The 17,749-nt window shown below is 40.1% G+C and overlaps 1 protein-coding gene across 6 annotated transcripts; it reads left to right on the top strand.

The window, feature by feature from the left end:
* The first annotated feature begins 594 nt into the window (after positions 1–594).
* UBLCP1 (ubiquitin like domain containing CTD phosphatase 1) lies at positions 595–13,399 on the top strand. 6 transcript variants are annotated; one of them, XM_025154843.3, is made up of 12 exons: positions 595–657; positions 1,872–1,965; positions 3,130–3,320; positions 3,756–3,847; positions 4,217–4,302; positions 4,394–4,509; positions 5,559–5,657; positions 6,489–6,526; positions 8,985–9,083; positions 9,434–9,550; positions 10,903–11,030; positions 12,333–13,399. In XM_025154843.3, exons 3-12 carry the CDS (start codon positions 3,167–3,169, stop codon positions 12,358–12,360), a joined length of 957 nt encoding a protein of 318 aa, XP_025010611.1. In that variant the 5' UTR covers positions 595–657; positions 1,872–1,965; positions 3,130–3,166; the 3' UTR covers positions 12,361–13,399. The 6 variants fall into 6 exon arrangements, with proteins under 6 accessions (XP_025010611.1, XP_025010612.1, XP_046756304.1 ...); XM_025154844.3 differs by having other exon boundaries at positions 3,127–3,320; XM_046900348.1 differs by having other exon boundaries at positions 1,872–1,969; positions 3,127–3,320.
* Positions 13,400–17,749: the final 4,350 nt, after the last annotated feature.

Here is a 17,749-nt window from a genome sequence, read left to right as displayed (position 1 = left end):
TTCCTTCTACGCTCATTATCAATGGCACAAAGCAACTACAGCTGAAGCCAAATCCTGAGAATCCCAGCAGCACCCAAGATGGGAGCAAGGGATTCAAAAACAAGGGTTCAAGGGATGCAAAAACATACTCCGCCTTGAAGGAGTCAGCTTAGAAGCTACAAAGGATTCCTGGGCATGAATAAATCTCCTGTGAAGGTTATTAATGAAAGAGAGAAGCTGGTGGCAGAGAGATGGGGGCTGCGGACCCTGCCAGGCCACTCGCCCCGTGCCTCCCGTGGATTTTACCTCAAAAACAAAACAAAAACAAAAATAAAAACAGATAAAACAACGAATTCCTGTCAGAAGAGGAGAGCAGCAGCCACGAGGAGCAGCAAAACGAACCCTCCTCCTCGTATACCACTCTGACTCTGACACATCTCGGCGTCTCCCGACACACACAGACCACCGCGGAACTCCGCCTAGTAGCAGCCCGGCCCGGCCTGCCTCGGCGCAGGGTCACGGCTCGGTCCACACCAACACATCCCGGCCAACACGACGCAGGAACGACGCGCAGCCAAGCGCGAATTAGCGTACATCCGGCACCCCTCCGCTTCCGGCGGGCTCCAGTTCCGCTTCCGGTGCGGCGGATCGCGGGTCGGTGCCGGTTCCGTTGCCAGGGTGAGGGGCCGCATCGCGCTGCCGCGGGTGGGACCGGGGCTTGCGGGCAACACCGCTGCGGCCTCGGTCGCCGTGGGGGCCGGAGCTGAAGTCTCCATGCGCGGTAGCACGGAGCATTCCCGTGCCGGTGGTGCGGGGGCCGCGCGCGGCGCTTCGGGGTGAACGCGTCTGTCCTGGCCCTGGAACGTCCGCGGCACACCGGGGCCTGCAGTGCCGCGGGGCCTCCGCTGTCGTCGTGTCACCTCCGGGACAGCTCGGACGGGACAGGACTCCAGGCGGGGACCCGCGGCCGTCCCTGATTGCTCCGTTCCCGCTCCGTGCTGCAGCGTGTCTCTCCCCTCCCGCGGGTTGGGTTTGTCGTGCCCACGTTTTACGTTGCCGAGTGAAATACCCAGGAACGTAGAGGTGTGCTGTCTCTCGCCCAGATCTCCCAAGAAGAGCACTTTTTCTGCCCCTGTGCCCTTTTAACTGTAGGCTCTTGGTGGCCCGCGGGGCTCTGACAATGTCATCCATCTGACGATGTAAGCAACTAGAACAAACTTTGTTTCAGTATGTTTCAGTTTCCCCTTCTATACAATCCAGTCCATAGAAACTTTGAAAATCCCTATGGTTTTCTCTTTGGTCCTTCATTGAGTCACAGAATGGCTTGGGCTGGAAGGGACCTGAAAGATCATCTAGATCCAGCTCCCTGCCTTTAATCTGTTGTCCTATAAACATTGATTCTGGTGTCCATACCCAGTTCCATCAGTGTTTTGCACTGAATAAAGGTCTTTCTGCTCGGTGTTTCTGATAACCTTCATCCTGACAGAGCTATACTTCTGCAAGGACTGGCAGCTGATGAATGCTCTGCTTCAGAGGGATCCTTTCAGTTTGACAGAGGCCTGAGAAGTTTCCTTCCTACTGTGCATTTGCTTGCAGAATGACTCCAGGCATGTGGTACAGATGAGAAAGCAGGCCACAAACTCTTCCTTCTAGGCCTGGAAAACTTGGTCTGAGGTTTATGGTCAGAGATCATTTGTGATAATGAGCTAACACTGTTTGCTGATAGGCAGCCTTAACCTCAGTTGGTTCTCTTGGTACTTCTAAGACCTTCTTTCACAGAATAATACTAATTCACAGGATGTACTATTCCCTGTGCAATTGGTGGATATTTGGAGATATCTGAAAAAATAATAAAAATTGATTGTTCTAACATTTATTTGGTTTGCTTTCAGGGGTCTCATAGGAAGTAGTCAGGAAGAATGGCTTTTATTGTTCTCAGCAGGCAGGTTGTATCTGGTCCTCCATTTCTTATCTGATTTGAGCTCGGTGGGTATGTCTGAATAATTACTTGATTGTTCTTAACAAAGGATATTGTATAGGCGGGAATTATTTGGGATGAGAGCAGGTAACTGCTGAGAGTGATGCTTGAGAGGATGAGGGGTCAGACTTTTGGATTCTGACTTTGTTCAGAATTGCCAGACCTGGATTTCTTGGTACAGTGCATTTCTCGAAGGTGGACATCCTCAGGGTTGGTTTTGTTTTGTTTCCATGGCTCTTCTCTCTTTACTTTTTGGTCAGCAATCTTTTAAGGACGTTCTCACCATTAGTTGTGCAGAGGCCTTCTCTGGATCTCTGACAGTTTGCAATGGCCTTTTCATACCCATTCCTTGATTCTCTGCTTCCAAACTTTGACAGAAGAAACATGTTTTTCCTTCCCCATAAAGCTAAGAGTCTTGCTTCTGTCTTTAGTGTGGGAATAAACTGTTGAACATAATTCACATAAATGATTTGGTGTAAATTAAAGGTAGTTTAATTATGATCATTTTGTCAGCACTGCAATGAAAGTGCAGTTCTTCCAGTGTAATTGTACTGTGTAGGTGTGTATTTTGGCTTTGTTTTCAAACTCCTGCTTTGATATTGCTACAGTGAGATGTGACCTGAGGTGTTATTACTGCAGCTATTGCACAGATCTTAGTGAAAGTGAGTAGAGAAAGTGATCCACTTGAACTGTTGGTTCAGAACTGGTTTGGTGTTGTCTTTTTTTTTTGTATTTTAGGTATTTCTTACTTGCTGTTTAGTAGCCACATATGTAATGAGTGGTTCGATTATGCAACTATTGCAAAGGATATTTCAGAGATTTGAAATGACTTTTCTGATGCTGCAGTATTCTGCTTGGGTGCTGGTTGTGCTGCAAACAAGCTGTACCTGCACAGAACACACAGCAAGCGAGCATGTGCTACAGCAAACAGTGAATGTGACATTGCTAAATACATCAAAGTGGAACTCAAAGCTGCAGCTGTAGTGCTGTTCTTTCTCCCTTAGTTTCAGCATTTTATTAACATTTATTATCTGTGCATGCAAAACAAACAGCTCATTGATGTACAATACCACAAAAATGTAAAAACAGTTAGACTATAAGGTTTGTCTTCTGAAAAAAAAGAAACTTCTATTTCTTGCTTACATGACCGTTGCATTCTCCTCCTCCAGCAGATTTTTCAGGAAATAACACTGAACATATGCTTCAAGGATGTCTCTTTCTCTTATAATAAAATGGGGTGGACAGGAGTATACGATAACCTCACTATCAGAAGAGGACACCGTGTTGGATCTGAAGCAATCTCTTAAAGGCCTTACTGGAGTGTTACCAGAGCGCCAAAAATTACTTGGACTTAAAATGAAAGGTAACTATTTGTATTTATTATTTGTTTTGGATGCACGTGAGCTATTTAAGGAAGAGCATCCTCTTAGCTTAGTCAGGATGTGTGTATTAACAGAGCTTCTACCTCCCAGATCTAGCTTTTGAATGAGCACGCACAGATGAATTTGATACATCACTATGCAGTTTATTACTGATGCATCTAAAGGATCGTTTTTAATGGCTGATGTGCAGCAACGTGTACCTTCAACATTTGTTACTGTTGTTAGCCAGACAAACAGTGTGTCTGTGATGGAGGATGACAATGCAGCTTGGAGTATTCTTGTATTTTATGGGTAGCTAATTTCAATTAAGCACAAAATGTACTGACAGTTTTCTAAAATCTCTCTACTCAGTTTGCAAAGAAAAAGAAACAAAAATGAACAACAAAAAAGCAAACAAAACTCTTATTGCATTATAGGGAAACCTGCGGATGATGATGTTAAGCTTGGAGCTCTCAAGTTAAAACCAAATACTAAAATCATGATGATGGGCACTCGTGAAGAGAGTTTGGTAAATATTTTACTTGCTTATTAGCTTTGTAAGAGGGGAAAAAAAAGATTGTATGTCTCCTCATTATGATTTTAAATCACTGACAAATTAGTACTTTAGTAAATTTCTGATATTTATTTAAACTTTTCTGTAGAACTTGGATAGCATTAAAATCCTGTGTTGTTTTGGGCTTAAAGTACAAACCTACTACTGTGATATTCTGTCTTCTGAAATCTTAATCGTCAGTATATTTGAGCCTTTTTTCTACTAGTGAAGTAAAATCACTTTTGTTAATATTCTTCTTTTTGTCTGTAACACACAGTAACAGAGTCTGGATATGCACTGTTTTCTTTTAGTGATCCCAGTTATCTTTTATTATTATTCCACTAGGAAGACGTTCTTGGGCCACCTCCTGATAACGATGATGTCATCAATGACTTTGATATTGAAGAGGAAGTTGTGGAAGTAGAAAACAGGTTAGGAATTCTAGCTATTAAAAACCAGTCCTGTTATGGAACGCGCAGTATGCATTTTAATTAACTGTAACTTTTTGCACTCTTATATTAGGGAAGAAAATCTACTAAAAATTTCTCGCAGAGTTAAAGAATACAAAGTGGAAATTCTGAATCCTCCCAGGGAAGGAAAAAAGCTGCTGGTGCTAGACGTTGATTATACGCTATTTGGTGAGACTTTATGCAACTTGTGGGGTTGGTTTAAGAGAGCAATTTATTTGCCAGTGCATGTTCCTTTATGTTTGATTTACAAATAGACTTGAGTAATTTTGGCGTGTGTTGTACTATGTAACTTCTGTTTTGTAAAATTCTGAGGTTTTCTGCTTATATTTTAAGAAGCATTGGCATTTGTCACTGTTGTGTATTGTTGATTTTAGTGCAGCAACTATTTATTTTCTCCAAGGTGATGCAAAAAGTAGTTTAGGATTTTATCCAACAAACTTTTCTCTTGACCAGCGTGTATCTCGGACATGATGACAGCAGGGCAAGATACTGTTTCTGTAGCCAATTGATTCCTCTTTTGGGGATGACAGAACAGCTTCAGAATGAATTTTCAGATCAGTAAACATGTACAAAACTATGTTTTACCTGAAAATTCTGTCAGACTGGTTTTCTGAGAAGCCAGAATTTTCCTTCTGACTTCATTTTCTGGGATGTAGGTGTGTCATGGCAGTTTGACTATAAACACTACATATCAGCTTACCCTTTTTCATTTTCTGTAATTTCCTTTTGCATGGCATTTCTTTACAATCTGAGAAGAAAATTCAGCCTATGACAATTTACACTTTTGTTTTCCTGTCTCCTTCTAGCAGAATTTAACAGCAATTTTCTAAATGGAACAGGCAGTATTTGCATGTTTGAAATAAGCTTGGTATATATGTTCACAAGATTAACTGGACTAAGTTTGCAAGAATCTCTGTTCAATGTCTGGGCTGTTAGAAGTTTGTTAAGATGAATTAATTGGCCTGACTCTTTAGACTCACTAAGGATATTCAGACCCACAGCTAAGCACACAAATTCCTATAAAGATCAACAGATAAATATCCCTTCTTCTTTGCACCTTTTAAGTAGGAATGGTGCCTTACTGTAAGTTCTTTCATAACTTCAAAGTTCTTCAGTGCTTCTCATGTGAAACATTTCAAGTCCCTGGGTGGACAGGACAGTCACACTTAGCATCCTACACTCTATAATGAATTTCTGCTCTCTCGTATTCTTTTTAGACCACAGATCTTGTGCTGAAACTGGGGTAGAACTGATGAGGCCATACCTTCACGAGTTCCTGACATCTGCATATGAGGATTATGATATTGTAATTTGGTGTAAGTTTATGTACTCAGTGCTAAGACTTCATTATAAACTATCATTTGGAGCAGAGACTCCAGTTGGGAGGTTTTTATATCACTTTTTTAGAGTGAATCACAAGATGTAAAGCACTACATGAATGTTCAACTGTAATGTATTCACCAGGAATATTGCTGTTATGAATGGATCTAATAACAGTATAAAGCTCAATATCCGTTTACTGAATGTCACTTTGTACAAACAAACAAATGCTTGAAATAACACAATTGTAAAATCAACATTCAAACACTGCTGGGTAGCTTAGCTCTACAAATAATTTCAGTCTAGACAATAAGCCATAGCAATAAAAAACTGGAAATAGACCAAATTTACACGTCTATAGGGATGGCTGATGCTTTGCTTTAGCACAACTTTACTTCCTGTCTGAGAGCTGGAGCCAAGATAAGATTTAAACTTGTTTTACAAAACTTAGCTTACAAAGTCTGAAACAATGCTTCCAAGTACTCTTAGGTCAGTGGGCAATGCTGATGCTTTGTCCTTTCTCAACCTTATGAATTCTTATAATGCTTCCAGGAGAAAATCCTATAAAGATCTAGAAAATGTTTTTAAATACACGTAGTGCTTAATCTGGTTTTCATTTGAAAGTTAATCTTTTCCAAATTAAAATAAACTTCCACGAAGGCAGACTGTCATGAAAGCAGTGAACCCTGAAAGCTGTGACAAGGATGGGTCTTTCTGAAATGAAAGTCTGTAAAACAAATTGATATGTAAACAGTTTTTTGCTTTTCTTTTTTTTAAATCAATGACATACTGATAAATAATTCTTTGGTTTATCCCTTTTGTTTCAGCTGCTACTAATATGAAGTGGATTGAAGCAAAAATGAAAGTAAGTTGTTCTGAAGAGGTGCAGTTTGTTTCTAATCTAGTTTACTGTTCATATAGTTGGGTTTATGTTCAGTGTTAGAGAGATTTAGCGACTGAGAGGACTGTATTAATCAAAACCCAAGTCTTCTAAATCTTTGTAGTCACTTTAAAATACCTTTGACACAAAACTAGATAAAGTCTAATTTTAGAACTCCACACAAACTATCAAAGCAGTAGGTACTAAATTTAGCAGAACTAAGCACAAGCCAGTACTCGCTGAAACTTAGTCACATAGCCTTCACTGTTGCTTTCATCTTAGTTCTAATTATAGAGTTCTAATCTTAAGCATAACACAATTTTTTAAGAGAATGGACAGATGTGGCATGCTGGAATAGGTTATCAAGAGAAAACTCTCCTCATATTCATCCTGTACTTCTTGCAGCTGTGTGATTTTGTTTCTTCCTCTGCTTTATTCAAACATCTGTAAAAGCTCTTCTTTCAATCCTGGTTTCTTCTGTATCTAAATTGGGCAACCAGCCAGTTTGCACAGCTGACCTAGTGGTAAACATATTTACAGCCATGCTTAGCTGTAAACCTAATGAGCTTACTAAGATGTGCTGCTGCACGTTTGGTTGGTGGGTTGTTTTTTGTTTATAAGTCCAGGCTTGCTTCACAAAAAAAAATTCCAAATTTAAACTTTATCTCACTTTTTTTTTTTTTTATGGACCTTTTTCAGGCTGTAACATAGCAAAGCATTTTTAAACGTTGTCTATTTCAAAACAGTGATTTGCAGTGATTTTTTAAAGCAAAAATCCTTTAGAATGATCTCAGAAATGAGAACCTTTAATCAGAACTCTGAACTGGGATTAGTGCAATTAAAATCAGTATGGAGACTTGCAAACACTGTACTTCTGTACCAGTATTCCATCTCTGTTTATGTTTTATCTATGAATCAAGTATATTTTATCGATAAAGATACTGTAACTACAGTTCTGTAGAACAAAACTATGACCTTAAGCTAGAATGGGTTTGTGGCTCAAATATTCTTGAAAGACCTTGTGGTTGTTACCATGCAGTTAATTCTCTGGCTGTATCGAAACCATTGTAACAGATAGAGGTAGGTGCAAATGTGATGAAATAGAAAGCTAATCATTAACCATGCTTTGTTCCATATCTGTAATACATGTATGAGCATCACATCTTGCATGTGGGATTTACCATTTAAGGGAAACACCTTTGTTTTGCTGCAGAATCCATTGTAGCAGTAGGATGAAATCTAGCAGAAGACCATTGTTCTAAACTGGGCTGTTTACCCTGCACTGGTCACCTTTCCAGTCCTTTCATGTTAGCAGTTCATAACCTCCCCATGCCTACTGCTACATCTCCGTTGAGATTCCTAACACAAGACCACAACTGTTGCTTCTCCTTAAACTGCTTGCACCTCTACAAGTATCACTTTTTGTCTGGGAGCAATGATCCCAGCAATACTTGACACTGAAGTGTTTATTTTAAACTACAAAGCAGAAACAGTATTAAAAAAAAAGAAGTGTCAGATAACTGTGTTTAGTCTCTTATTCTCCATCTATTTATGCCCAGAATTCAGATGATGTAGAACAGCTGTTTTTCAGTATAAGAGGACATTAACCCTGGTATTTAGCACTTTTCATTTGCAAGATTCGCTTTTCCATATAAAAGCAATCAGTAAAGTGTGGCTATATATCTGCAAGACAACTGTTACAGTGGATATTTTCTCCACATTATGCAGCTTTGCACATTATTGCTGTCACATACATCAGAAATCAAAGCAGCAATGTCTGTCACATAGTAGATGTCAGTAGATTTTACTGTTACTTCCCAATTCTGAAAAAGATTTGAAATGGAAATCATGCCCACTCACCTTGTCTAAGGTTTGGTTTGGTTTTCTAAACCAAATCATTTTTCCTTTGTTTCAAGAGTGATCAAATCCTTCAGGTACAAACTGAAATATTTCTTATTAACACTGACCATGTGGGACGTGTGTTGAGGAAAGGATAACAGAGAACTGCTATTATGTCTTTGATTGGCTGCGACTGGTTACAGCTTACTGGAAAAAACAAAGAGCAGAACATACATGGTTGTTTTCATAGCTATAACTATTGAGACACATAGAACTTTTGAAAGACTGCATGAAGGTATGGCCAAAAGCTGTCTATATTTCGGCTCTCCTCTAAAGTTGTTTTAGTTTTTATGCTGACATCAGATGTTACATTTCTGTAGCAAACACTACAAAAATAAATTCCTGGCAGTCTTTCCTCTTGGTAGAATAGCATACTCTTGATTCCCACTGGATAGAAAAATAAAAACCACATTCCCATTTTTAATACATCTCTGCTCAACCTCGTCAGCTCACCCTTTGACAATGTATTACAAATGTGGTTCCAACTGTACAGCAGTAAAATTGTTATCATCTGAAGCTTTAACAATCAATCATTGTGATGCAGGAGCTTGGTGTGAGCACTAATGCAAACTACAAGATAACCTTTATGTTGGACAGTGCTGCCATGATAACAGTGCACACTCCTCGAAGAGGACTGATAGATGTAAGTACAGTTTTTTCCTCATTTTCTACATTCAGATTACATGTTACCATACTCCACTGAAATATTTAACAATAAGGTTATGCTGAAGTTTTCATGCAAGAAAACGAGCAATATCTGAAGCACAGGGTTTTTTTTTCTTCCCTACAGAAATCCTCTACAGTTTAATGGTTTAAGTAGTTCATATGGACAAGTTTTTAGATCTCTTTACATCTCTTATTAAAGCCCAACTACGTGATAGTATTTCAGTTCCTTTGAGTTTGGACTTAAATTCCTGATATTTTTATCTGACACTTTTATCTACTGCATATGATCTGATTTACCAAGGTTCTTTTTACACATCATTTTTGCAGGTGAAGCCTCTTGGTGTTATCTGGGGAAAATTTTCAGAATATTACAGCAAAAAGAACACTATTATGTTTGATGATATTGGCCGAAACTTCCTAATGAATCCACAAAATGGACTCAAGGTAGTGTTAACTGGAAATGTTATATATTACTATTTTTTTGTATAATTTAAGTAGTACTTTCTCCTATTTTCTGTTTTATATTAAAGTAAGACTGTTCATAACTAGCAAAGAGGCATATTTTATTGTATTTTTTTTCATTTAGATTGCCCTTTGGCTGGACTAGCACTTCCCTAATTATAGTTTTAAAGCATTGATTCCCTAAATGAGCTTTTAAGAGACTTCCAAAGCACTGAAATTGTTATTTCTGCTTACATTGTACCTGCAGACTATAATCAATGTGGACATTGTTGACAGCCAACATTAAAATGTGATGTTGAATTGTTAAGAGTGGTTATATTCAGAAAACAAATAAAATAACGAGCTGCTGTATTTCATGTCAGCACGTCAACACAATAGCAAGCATTTTGTTCCCCAGTGGTAATTAATACCTGGAGCCACTTTGACTGCAAAACAGCAAATATTTCATTTTATAAAATTGTCAACTAGTCCTGCTCCAAAACTTCTACTGGTCAGTGCTGGCTCTGAATAAGAATACAACTTAAATTCTATGGTGCAACAATACGTACTAGAAGAATCTCTGCAAGGTTCTTTAAAACAAATTTAAAAATGGAAATCTAAGATAGTGTTTCTTTGAAAATATCCATGATTGGAGGAAGATGGCAACTGTTGATACCTGTCAAGCTGGCACTAATTGGAACTGTACAAAATTATGAGAATCAAGGATCGTGCTGGGAGAGGATTAGCCAGAGAGCTCCCTGTAGTTCAGGTTTCAAAGATGTTTGTCAAAATGTTATTAACAGAGCTGCAGACAAGAACGTTGAATCACTAAAACAAGGCACAGGTATAATGTATTCCAAGCTTAAAGCGGTTGTCAGACAAGCTTTACTTCTGACATCTCTTGTCATAGAAGCTATGATTGTAGTCAGATGTGTTTTGTTGGGGGAAAAAAAAAAAGCATCTGGTTCCAAGGAGCCACACAGCTCATAGCACAGCTGAAACCCCCTCATTTCTCCTGCAAAAATATCTATGAAATCATGTTAGAAAATGTGACGGTCCATCACAGATCGATTTATCATTCTGACTGACTGGGAGGGAAAGGCTTGAAGAAATACGAGATTGACAGAACAAATTTCTTCCTGGTGAGCATGCCTGAAATCCAGATTGCATCAATAAAAAGACAAATTGGAGGTGACCGCTAATGGAAATTCTTTTTCTTTCTCTTACCTAAAAGAGGTAAAAATCTGACATAGCACTGACAATATTTTCACTATGTGGTAAACGTTATAGAACTGTGAGCATTTTTCTCACTTGGAGCAGATGATGATAACCCCCCCCCCTTTTTTTTTTAATAGATAAGGCCTTTTATGAAAGCACATTTAAATCGGGATAAAGACAAGGAGCTTCTAAAGCTCACTCAGTACCTCAAAGAAATTGCAAAGTTAGATGACTTCTTGGAGCTGAATCATAAACACTGGGAAAGGTAGGAGCAAAGTCAAAACTCTTCTTTCTGTTCCTGACCCCACTGTGTTTTGCTTAATGTCATCTGTAGAAAGACCAGAAACAGCTGAGCTGGTGAACTTTGACATGACTTAAAGCTATGAGTGTCATTTAGTTTGAGCAGTACTTTAAAAAGGCTGTAGTGTTTAGGCTGCCTCTCAAGGAAGTGAGAGTTTCTGACAGAACGGACCTTCTTTTTCCTACTACTTCAGAGTTGAGGATCACTGAAGCAGTTATGCTTCTTAAAAGGAGAAAAAAAAATTCTGAAGAAACCTGATCCTTGTCAACTTCCTTTTTTCCACTCCTACAAAGTTAGGCTGTCAGTTCAGATCTCGTGTCCTTTGCTGCAAGAAGGTTACTTCTGAGGTTTGTGTTGTTGGGTGGCTCTCAGGCACTATCCAGATGTGTGGTAGTACAGTATTCACCAGCACTGAAACATAAGTGTTACAAATCTAAGTTCTCCAAATGCTTAAATTAAGCACCAATTACCATCCTAATTCTTGCTATAGAACGACTAGCTGAAGTATTTAGGTAAAATTGTTTGCTTTTATGCATTAGCCTGGATCTTCAATACACATAAAAAAGAGCGTGGACGATATGCTATTGGAAATACACCCATTCAGTGCTTAAAAGAACAGCCTTACAAACTTGATGTTGTTTTAATTTTAGTTTCTGATTTGACCACAAAGTCAAATGCTAGATTTTAAAAGCCCTGGAATTCACTGGATGTTTCACAGGGTCAGTTAAATTACTTAGATATTTTAGGGTATTTGTAAAGTCTTCAATGCATCGTGTAGTTGGATTGCTCCATCTGTGGTGGTAAGAGAGCTATGAGATCAGGCAACAAGCATTTTTAGAGCAACTCAATTTCTTGGAAGGGGCTGGTGGAGAACTGTTCTTTTCAGCTTTTATTCAGGTTCTTTAAAGTCTTGAATTTATTTGAAGGAGTCCCATATCTAATGTGTATGTCTCAGGGGTTATAATAACTACTTTTCAGCTGATGTAATTTTCAGCCTCATAGAATTTAATATATTTTAATTTCCTTCCCCTCTTTTGCTCAAAACCTTATACAGTTTAACTAAAGATATTGAGTCATTCCAAGATAATCTATCACGGAATTGAAAGAACATGAAATGAGATTAAGTCATAAGTAGTATTGATCGCAGGCTAATTTCTGGTTATTCATAATCAGATCTTTCGTGAAAAAAAACATAGTTTGTGCATATAAAATACAGATATATTTGTGTCTGCTTGTTTTGTGTGAAACTATTTTTGCTTCTTTCAGGTATCTTTCAAAGAAACAAGGACAATAACAGTAACAAAAATGTTTAGCACTGAATCAAAGGGAACTGAACTCAGATCATTGGACTTTTCCTTGCTTATACGCTAGAGTATAATAGTGCTGGACACTGGATACAATGCCAGAACGACTGCTATACTTGGTCTTCCAGTTGGATGGTTGTGGGTTATTTTTAGTTGTTTTGTTTCATGGTGGGTTTTTTGTTTGTTTGTTTTCTCCTAAAGATCACAGCAATAAGCTCAAAGTGGGAGAAACAAGTCAGTTACTATTTCCTAACATTCAGTTCTACAGTGTTACTACAAATACTTTCCTCTCCTTTTCTGCTGAATTACAACCATAACCGTTAAAGACCAAAACCATTCTGAAACTAGAAAAAAAGAAATTAGACCAAAAAAGTTGAGTAAGGAGCCAATTTTGACAGTGTATGAATTGTATAAGCCCTCTATTCCCTCCATCTTTAGAAACAGTCTCCCTCACCCAGTCCTGTATTTAAATCTATAAATTACAAGTTGTCTAAGTTTGGTATGTATTAGTATGTCAGTGTTTCTCTGTGCAAGACAGTAAGATGGGAAGGTACCACCTCTGTGGCCAGTTTCTCCCAATATGTGAACTTGTACTATAAAGCAGTGTTTACTGGAAAACAGAAGACTGAAATTTGAGGGAGATAATCCCACTCCTGCCTGGTAACTGAAAAGCAGTCCGCCTGAAAAATTCTCATACATCTGACAAAGGGTTTAGACCTCAGATGGGAAAGTCGCATCCCTAACAAAGCATGAACTCAACCCTTGTTCTCTTCTAGCTCAGTCTTGTCAAAGTGCAAACACTGTGTTTAAATACAATATCCAGCCATACTGTTCTTAAAACGTCATTTACTTGCGCTGCTTATGCCTGCACTATAGAAGTGTGATGTGACTGCTGTTTGGCATTACCAACACTTGTGCATTACGCAGTTCATGTATTTGAAAGAAGTCTGACCCTTTCAAATAAAAATGGTATATATTGTTCTTAAGGAACTATAGCAGTTGTGTAAATAATAAATACCTTTTTCATAACTTTGCGTCCTGTGCTGTCTCATGTATTTCTTTCACGTAATAGAGAATCCATTGATAATCTTCATTCTGAGGTGTTTCTTCAGAGCCCAGAGACACAGATTTCATATCAGTTGTTAAATAAGAGACCAGTATGTGCCGCTGCAGATTAGAGCACTGGTATTGAATGGCCAAGTGCGTAGCTGCATGGGAAAGGAACCTTGACAGCAAATGTCAGAATGTCAGGACAGCAGACACAAATGAGCTGTTAAGAGGAGCACGTTAGGCTCCGGCTCAATGACCTGTCAGAAAATATACAGTTTCTTATCTGCTGCTCTTTGTGGTTTAGTGCCAACTCAAGCTGTGTTTTAAACTAGTAAACCTGAAACCTGATGCATAAAAATCTTTTTTGGCAAGTATGGAAGGTGAATTTCTGAAGTTTTGTCTCCTAGAGCTGATTTCTGAACTGGATGGCTGACTCACTTGTGTAAGTAGGTCACTCCAAAAGTAATGCCTCCTATTTATTTCCATAGAAACTACGACAGATAAAAAGAGCAGATTGACACTATTTGATGGATCAAATTCTCACCTACGGAACCACAAGCAATGCATTTTCACCAGCAATGAACCAGAGCCTGCATACCACACTCATTAAAACCTGCACCAGCAGAGGTGACCCACTGTCTCACAGCTGCCATAACAACATTGTTATGTTGTCCATCTTTCATCATTCCAAACAGATGAAAGTCAGAAGGTGCCTATATGGCGGGTGTGGTAGGTCAGTCCAGCCAATATGCTCCATGGTCTTCAGACTAGTATGGGGCCTGGTGTTATCATGCTGCAAGAGAAGAGTTGTTGTCTTCTCTGGTCTGACTCTGAAGTTCAAGCCTTCAGCTTAGTCAGCATTATGCTTCAGCGGTCAAGAGTTAATGGTTTGTCTGTGTTCCAGGAAATCTAGAAGGATCAGTCCTTTCCCATCCCAAAATACAGTGCAAGTCACTTCACCCACTGAAGTTTGCATCTTGACCTTCTTATTCAATGGAAAATTCACATCACCAGTCCACGGATTGTGCTACATCCACTGTTTGGGCTCCATAAACGTTCAGCAAGCATCAGTGAATGTCAGTGGGTGCCATTTTTTCCCTCATGGAGGAATTCAGTGACACACCTTTGCTTCATACACACTTCCATGTCAGATGCCATTCTGTCAGCCTGCTCCTCTGCTGCCATCTGTCACACAGCAACAAAACGTAACAGAGTAATGGTGGGAAAGATCCATTTTGTACTGCCATACCACCAACATCTCACCTTGTGGGCCAATAGTAAAATAGGAGGCATTACTTTCGGAGCAACCATCATACTTTGAGTGCCCTCTGAGTTTTGAACTGTGAACTTCCACAGGATTGATACACAGAGTACTACAGTAGAACATGCTGAGCCAGACAGCTGGAGAAGACAGAACCAAGGGAACGTGTTTAAACGTGCACTCATATCTCCTTGTTCAAAGGCTGTATACACACAGAAGGTGCACAGTGAAGAGGTGTTTCTTTTGCTTCACTCCTTTCTTTTGCTTTGTACATGGAACTTGAAAAAGAGAAGCTCAGTTTTTTTGAGTAACACCAGGATTGCATCCCAGGATTCAGATTACTAAGCACTTCAGAAACAGATGCGTACTCCTCATTCACGTATCTTATAAGCTGATCTGGAATACATGAGAACAGCCTGCACGCAATGGTAACTCAGGGCTGTTACTGACAAGCCATTATGGTTGTTATGACTGGTATTGTTTCCCCTGTCACATTTTGTGTTTGAAGATTGGTCTTGCAATTTGAATGGTTTTGAATAGAAACCTGTGTACTTCACTGCCCTCAAAAACACTGCAGTTTTCCTCAGCTGAGAGATTGAGATGTATGCAATTATAAAGCTGTGCATAAGTCAGGTGCTAAACTGATGTTCACCAAACCCCACAGCACCGGGGCGAGGGCTCACTCATGTGAATCGAAGCAGCTTAAAGCCATTATAAGAGTGGCAGGTAGCGATCCCCTGCAATCTGTTGCCAATGGTTGGGGTTGAGGCAGGTGCTATCAGCGAGTTCAGAAAGGAGTTCAGCTCTCACATTCCTACGGCGGGACATTTCCAGGCCTCGCATTGTTGAGATCATCTAATTTTGTGCCAAGCCACCAACATTCACAATAGCTGCTAAGGAAAATGAATACTATTCTAATTAGCCCTCAAATAAGGTTGTCATTGCTCGTGGGCTCAGAGGAAAACAGCCGTGCTGACATTGCTTCTCTGTTTTGATAGAGAAGGTAGTTTGACCTACTTGTGTTCCCAAAGCATGGATGAACGTTGGGTATGGCTATCAATGCCCTGCACCTTAAATGTTCAGTTCCCTTTTTTTATTATATTGGGGTCTCTGAGAAGTATTTGATCAACTGTTTTCTCACAATCTCTTAAACAAAATAGGATTAAAATAACAGGAGGAAGAATGCAGCTTAATGATGGAGTTCTATTCACTGTTCTGTGGCACTCTGGAGGAGCAATAAATAGACCAGTCAGAAGCATTCCAAATATTTTCGTGTGTCAGACTGTACCGGACTCCCAGTACATGTCAAGTATTTTGTATGGTGCTCTGTCTGATTATTCATACCAAAAGAGACAGCCCATTTGGAAATGAAGTTATTTCTGTAAGCTCTGGATATCTGACAACTCTAATACCTCACGGTGGCGTGAATGCTCATCACCAGAGGTACACTGTGACAGCTGAAGCCAAGAACTGAACTGCAAATTCAGCTCCACAAATCCTGCTGCATGACTGTGAAATTTACAGCTAGTTGCCAATTTTTATCCCTGACTTGACATGTGACTGACAGCAAATGGATGCCAAAAGGTTTAAGACTATTTTCCACTCTGTCTATTCGGGATGTATTTAAGACTGATGTGAGGAGCATCGAATATTTCCTCCCTTCCAATAAGATGAAGCCCATGCGAAAATGGTTTCAGAGGGCAATGAGAAGCACTCTTGATTCACTGAGGCTATTAAAAAACTAGAAGCTCTGGATGAAGAAGTGCAAGAGGGCAGAATCCTCCGACATTCCGATACTGACATGGCAGCAGTCACGTTGGGTGCCACCCAGAATGAGCGTGGGTGACCACTGCACCCAGATGGAGTGGCTGATGGATTGATGGAGAAGGATTTGAGTGGAAAAGGTAATGTTGAGGAAGAAAACACAGGACTAGAAGAGAAAAAACACTCATCTCTCCTGCAGAAGACATGGCACACCTTTCAAACACCACGAGTTTCTTACATGGGTCGTCTTCAGCAGTATCTTGTGACAAAAATAAGTTGCAGAGCACTGTACTGCTATCCACACTTTAAAAAGGGCCATTAATCAAGACAGGAAGTTTTAAGTACAAGCTAACCTAACTGCCTCGAGGTCTGGAAGATCTGCCTATCATTAGAGAGGAACTATTCCAGTTTGGTTCTGTTTTTGTAGAGAATGGTGAGAAATGGCCACTGTGGCTTACAGCACTGTTTGATCCCAACTCCAGACCACACTGCCTGTTTCAGATCCTCATTTCCCACAGCCCAGCTGTACTGCCCACCCCAGATCCCCTATGCTACAATCCCCAGTTGTCTTTAGGTCCCTGATGCACACGAGGCCTCAGTCTCACCATCCACACCTCAGTCCTTTCCCAGTGGCGTTGTGCAACAGCATTTCAAACCATTTATACACTGAGGAGCTTTCTCATACATCCCTGAACTTCATTCCTTATGCTTATTCATGAAACGTGCACAGCTCTGGAGATTCTTCGATGCTTTCGATACTGTGAGCACTTGGATGTTCATTTGGCTCTCATAGGTGTGTGCAGTGCTCAGCACAACTCCTCGCCTCACAGACACATACAATGCCACACCATTGCTTCCCACATCTCTCCTGGTGAACAGTGTCCCCACCAACCCATTTGCTATTGGGAAATAACAGCCACAAGTCAAAAGGAGCTTGTCCTGAAACTGCAGCATGCTTTTAGCACTATGGGTGGGAGGGGTGGGCACAGCACAGCAAAGTGCATCATTAACACTTGATTGAAAGTTGTTTTTTTCCTGTCAACTGTCAGTCTGGACACTGCACGCTCACAGAGCACTTTTTCCCCCAAGGTGTTGGTGTATTTAGATAAAAAGAGAGCAGCTCTTTCACTGTCATCACGTCAGGGGTCCCTCACCTCTCACAACTGCTTTGCATGGCTGTGTGTTTGTATGCCATTGGCGTAGCAGTCTCTGAATGCTCTGCAGGAGGCAGTGCTGTGGCATTGTCAGGGTGCTTTGATTTACAGCGTGCATTATTGATGTGTTGCAAGCTAGCAGCTCCCTTG

The sequence above is a fragment of the Gallus gallus genome, chromosome 13 (genome assembly GCF_016699485.2).
Source record: "Gallus gallus isolate bGalGal1 chromosome 13, bGalGal1.mat.broiler.GRCg7b, whole genome shotgun sequence".
Taxonomy (NCBI): Eukaryota; Metazoa; Chordata; class Aves; order Galliformes; family Phasianidae; genus Gallus; species Gallus gallus.
Note: the sequence above shows the minus strand (reverse complement) of the source record. Positions and strands in the feature narration are given on the sequence as shown.